The 5747-nt window shown below is 40.5% G+C and overlaps 1 protein-coding gene across 1 annotated transcript; it reads right to left on the bottom strand.

The window, feature by feature from the left end:
* Window positions 1-2348: 2348 nt before the first annotated feature.
* Window positions 2349-4659, bottom strand: LOC308401182 (tripartite motif-containing protein 16-like). The gene has a single exon (XM_080889305.1). It carries the CDS (start codon window positions 4642-4644, stop codon window positions 2974-2976), a length of 1671 nt encoding a protein of 556 aa, XP_080745431.1. The 5' UTR covers window positions 4645-4659; the 3' UTR covers window positions 2349-2973.
* Between the last annotated feature and the right edge of the window lie 1088 nt (window positions 4660-5747).

Below are 5747 nucleotides of genomic sequence, written 5' to 3'. Positions count from 1 at the left end.
CCAGCCGTTGCCGTTAACTCGATGAGAAACACCCACGAAAAAACTCCTAAATGCGCACAACTGAAAGGAGAAATCACAGGAGTGACGCGACGTGAGCCCACCGAAGTGAAGCACCAGGCGGTTGGCTGAGTGCGCGTACACGTTAATAATTTGTTGGAGATTTAAAGCTAAGTGCAGCAGCAGGCCAGCGCGGCTGCATTGTTTTGACTGGGCCACGGTCCACTGGTAAAGTTACGGAAATGTGGACTGTTAGTTCCGGTTATTACTCTGCAAAGTAAAAGCATTTTACTTTTTTAATTATAAGTCTGTGATGCTCGATTAAAACTTTAATTCACCAATAATTCGCTTTAATTCATTAATAAATAATGTCCAGCAGGTGTTCTGACAGTCAACCTTTATCAAAGAAATTCTAAGGTATTTTATTTTGAAGGTCACCACACGTTGTTTACCTGAAAGATTTAAAGCGCTCTGTTGGATTTAAAGAAATCAATTCTAAACAGCGCCACAAAGCGACACGAGGCGAAATCTACACTCTGATTATAGTTACAAAACTGGGTCACAGTTATAATGCCTTTATTATTTTATTAAGAGAGAACATATTTCTCCTGTTTTGGCTTCCCTTCATTGGCTTCCTGTTAAATCCAGAATCGAATCCAAACTCCTGCTCCTCACATACAAGGTCTTAAATAATCAGGCCCGGTGTTATCTTAATGACCTTGTAGTACCATATCACCCCATTTGTGCCCTTCACTCTCGCACTGCAGTTCTACTTGTTGTTCCCAGAGTGTTTAAAAGTAGAATGGGAGGGAGAGCCTTCAGTTTTCAGGCCCCTCTTCTGTGGAACCAGCTTCCAGCTTGGATTCAGGAGTTAGAGCCCCTCTCTAGCTTTAAGATCAGGCTTAAAACTTCCCACCCCTTGGTAAACCTGGTTCTGCTAGAGGTTTCTTTCTGTTAAAAGGGAGTTTTTCCTCGCCACTGTCGCCAAAGTGCTTGCTCATAATGGGTCATGTGACTCTTAGGTTTTCTCTGTATTCTTTGCATTATTGTAGGGTCTTTACCTTATAAAGCTTCTCGAGTTAATTGTTGTTGCACAAAGGAGTATTAGGGCCACATTAAAAAAAATATTATGGGTCACATTGAAAATAAAGTTGCAGTTTTGAGACTCAAATCGTAATTCACTTTAGAAAAAAAAGTCAAAATCTGGAGATTACAGTTGTTTCGAGACAAACTGCAATGGTTGCTCTACCCTCTGAGTTAGTGAAGTTGTGCTTCAGAATCAGTTTTAGTAACAAGGCAGGAAACGGTTTCTCTTTTAGCACATAAACACAGTGTGGCAATCAGCATCAGGGCCTTGAGAAGAAGGAAGGAAGTAGCGTACAAATATTTCTTTACTGTACTTAAGTAGAATTTGTAGTAGCATTTTACTCGAGTACTTATTTTTCTGACGTTTTACTTTCTACTCCTTACATTTTCAAAAAAGACTCGTCCATTTAGGTTTAACACCTTTAAGGGTGAGTTATTATTTTGTCACTGCAGGCCTCAAATCAAACCGCTTTGAGGTTAAACAGTAAAAGCTTTATGCTGAGAAATGTGTGATATTATACCAAACTCCTCGCCTTCATCTGTTTGAAGTTTCTCACTCAGAACATCCTTAAAAGCAGATACAACAGATGCTCCTGCCTTGGTTTGAAGACACCTGACCCATGTATACTTAGAAAATCCATCTGTACATGGCAGTAATATCTCACATTATCATTATCTGCACAATATTCACCCATATCAGCCAAATCAGCCTCAAACTGTTTGTCGAGTCCACTAATCAAAACTCTGTTTCTGGGAAAATGTCTTCTTGCTGGTTTATGAATTGTGTAAGTATCTTCCCAACAAAGACCTCTCTAGCTTAACAGGCAACACTGAGTTGTATTTTATATTTTTTATTATTTCAACAACTTTACGGGACAAATTTACATGCAGGACAGAGACATTTCTGCCTCTGTCACTCAAAAAGTGTACAATATATTTGTTTTAACTTTTAATCATAATAATACAGAAATAAACTTTTTACAACGAATCATCCATCAGTAAAAATCTATTCCAATACAACATATTCAACATTCATATAAAAAAAACATTTCCAACCCTTTTTTCTGAAGCATGACAAATATTTCTAGCTGTTTTACTCCGCTATGCACATTAGTCTTTGTTCTTGTCATGTCTGTGTTTGTCCACCAGGTGTCTCCCTCAGCTCATTTTCTCCAAATCAGAAGCTTCAGATTTGTGGAGACGCTCTGCCTGCCAGACACAGCTCAGGGCAAAGACACATGTCTATCCTCTACAATATACAGGCCTGTATCATTTAGTTTTGATATTTACATGTATCAATGATCAAATGTGAATAGATTTTCATACGAAAAAGCACATTAAATGTCATCACTTTACATACAATAATGATAATATAATATCAAAAACCTTGAGGATTCAATGTTTTGTTTCATTTTAAAAGTTCAAACCTCAAAGACATTAAGTTTACAGTCATATATGATCAAGAAAATCAACAATCTTCACATTTCAGAAACTGGAACCAGCTTTAAATGTGACTAAAATAATGATAAAACAATCAATTCTCTAATCATTGACTAACTGATGAATCACTGCAGCTCCAATATATTGTTGCATTTGACAACCCACTACAGCAACTACAGAATAAAAGCACTAACCAGACTGATGACAGATTTCAAACATGCTGAATATGAAGAGTAGTATCATTTAAACTCACATGATTATCAGCCATAAGAACAAATTCAGATTTATATTGATGTAAGGTATATAAATGTAAGTACAGTTTGAATCAGTGCAATATTATTTTCACACATCAATGGACCACTGAACTTCTCAGCTTCTAAAATGTAAAGCCTCATTTAGAAACTACACAAGTACATATAATGGTCAGGGATCAACATGAACCTGTCTTCTCTATTTGACTTTAATCAACTCTGCAGTGGCTCCAAGTCCAAGCCAAAGTCCAGCATAGAGCGGCTGAGTGAATGTGGTCTGGACTCTGTGGAGGAGAGTCATGGTTTCAGAGACGCTGTAGAAAGACAGAATACCTGCTCTGTGATCCAGGTACACTCCTACTCTGGAGGACTGAGGACCTGAGAGGACAGTTTGGACATTGTTGTGAATAAATGTATAACTGCTTGTGTCACAATCTAATGCCCAAGATTTGTCATTGAATCCAAATCCACATTCATCGCCCGTCCCTGCTCTGCTGATATTCTTGTATGTGACTGCTATAAAAACTGCTCCTCCTCTCCACTCCACCTCCCAGTAACAACGTCCAGTCAGACTCTCTCTACTCAGGACCTGACGCCATACAGTGAATCTGTCTGGATGATCAGAATAAGACTGTTGTTGTTCCATAAATGTTACTTTTCTGTTCCCCTCAGATAATAACAGATGTGTGTTTGCTGTCTTTGGATCCAGTGTGATTTCACGTGAATATTTTAAGAATCCAGCTCTGGTCCTTGGCTCTGCTGGTGACAGTAAAACATCCTCTTCAGTGACTGTCAGTGAGATGTTTGTCCATTCCTCTCTCAGAATGTCCTGTAGTTTATCTCTGGTCTCTGACACAGCTGCTGTCACATCCTCAAAGTAGCTCAGAGGAAGAATATTGATGCTGGATGAGTGTGTAGACTCACTGAGTGCTGACAGTGAGGGGTAGTTGTGTAGAAACTGGTTGTGATCCTCTGTGTGTGAGAGCTGCTCCAGCTCGCCGTCTTTCCTCTTCAGCTCAGCGATCTCCTGCTCCAGCTTCTCCTGAAGCTCTTTGACTCGACTCACTTCAGTTTCCTGCTGGGATCTGACCTGCTGCTTCACATCAGAGCTTCTTTTCTGGAGGAGACGGATCAGCTCAGTGAACATCTTCTCACTGTCCTCCACTGCTTTATCAGCAGAGCCATTGATGGCCTCCACCTCCTGTTGAAGCAGCTTCACATCTTTCTCTCGCTCCTGGATTCTCTGCTGGATGTTTAGTCGTCTCACCTCGAGCTCCTTCTGCTTCTCAGTCCTTTCTGCTGCAGCTGGGACTGTTTCATGGCCTTTATGTTCATCCATCAAGCAGAGATAACAGATACTCTGCTGATCAGTACGACAGAAAATCTTCATCACCTCATCATGACGGGAGCAGATGTTCTCCTGGAGCTTCTTGGAGGGGGCCACCAGCTTGTGTTTTTCAAAGGCAGGAGACTCAAAATGAAGCTGAATGTGTTTCTCACAGTAGGAGATCAGACAGACTAAACAGGACTTGATGGCTTTCAGCTTCCTCCCAGTGCAGACATCACAGGCCACATCTTCAGGTCCAGCATAGCAGTGATCAGCTGGAGCAGCTTGGAGTCCACTCTTCTTCAGCTGCTCCACTAAAGCTGCTAACATGATGTTTTTCTCCAGGACAGGCCTCGGTGTGAAAGTCTTCCTGCACTGAGGGCAGCTGTGGATTCCCTTCCTGTCCTCTTCATCCCAGAAACTTTTAATACAGTTCCTGCAGTAGCTGTGTCCACAGGGAATAGTCACCGGATCTTTCAGGAAATCCAAACAGATGGAACAAGAAATTGTTTCACTCTCCAGCTGAACTCCTTTCTGCGCCATTTCTCCTCTCAGTGTCAGTGACTGTGTGAGTTTCTCTTCCTTATAACTGAAACTAGTCTGAGCTCTGATCTCAACAACATGTTTCTGCAGTGAACGGAGCCTGTCAGCTCTTACACGTCACCACATGTTGGTTACACCCATCTTCAAACTGTAGATCTAAAGGGGAGGGAACCAGGAAATACATTTAGTCTGGAGCTGCTGTGGTTTAGGAATAAGAGGGAGGAGTTATCAGCCTTTCACATACAAAGAATGATTGGAAGTGGACCGTGTGTGTTTAACCTGAAAAACAAATGACAGCTCAGTTTGAAGATGGTAAAAATGTTAGAGTTGGTGCCACAGTTATGAAAATGGTCTCCTGTAATATAAAAGACGGTTTGCCCAAATATTTTTGAACATCATTATTATCTTTAATATGCACAAAATGGAAACAAATTTTCTTCCTCCAGCCAACAGAACAAAAACAAGTCTCTAAGCCGTCAGTCTATGATCCTCGATTCTCAGGTAAATTTAAAGTTTACATTTTTTTGAGAGATGAGTACTGTTTTAGCTCAGACAATATATATATGCAGGCAGATAAAGAGGGCAAAGGTAAAAGGGAGGACATACAGTTTTACAAAATACAAATGACATTTTTTTTAAATTAAATTTGTAGTTACTGTAGAAAACAAAATTGCATAACTTGTGTGACCCACTTTATGGGCTTACATTTTGGGAATCACTGATGTAGAGTTTGAAATTTGATGGTCATGACAGTGAAAATTGCAACTACATGTTTACTCTGACCTGTGTGGTCACTAGATGGTGATGTTTGATTGTGTTTGTCCATGTAAATGCTGTAATATCACTTCCTGAACTCACTCATCATCATTGTGGATTTAATTCCTTTTGTTATTGAAATACTAAATGTAAAACTTTGTAGTGTTAAAATTTTACCTTATTATTGATTCATAGGCAGCACGGTGGCACGGTGGTTAGCACTGTTGCCGCACAACAAGAAGGTCCTGAGTTCAATTCCACCATCAGGCCGGGGTCTTTCTGTGTGGAGTTTGCATGTTCTCCCCGTGTTTGCGTGGGTTCCCTCCGGGTACTCCGGCTTCCTCCCA

Source organism: Rhamphochromis sp. 'chilingali', assembly GCF_963969265.1.
Source record: "Rhamphochromis sp. 'chilingali' genome assembly, chromosome: 1".
NCBI classification, from domain to species: domain Eukaryota; kingdom Metazoa; phylum Chordata; class Actinopteri; order Cichliformes; family Cichlidae; genus Rhamphochromis; species Rhamphochromis sp. 'chilingali'.
Note: the sequence above shows the minus strand (reverse complement) of the source record. Positions and strands in the feature narration are given on the sequence as shown.

Excerpts from the sequence above, each read along its gene's own strand:
- LOC308401182 (XM_080889305.1), bottom strand. The coding sequence starts at position 4,644 with ATGGCGCAGAAAGGAGTTCAGCTGGAGAGTGAAACAATTTCTTGTTCC.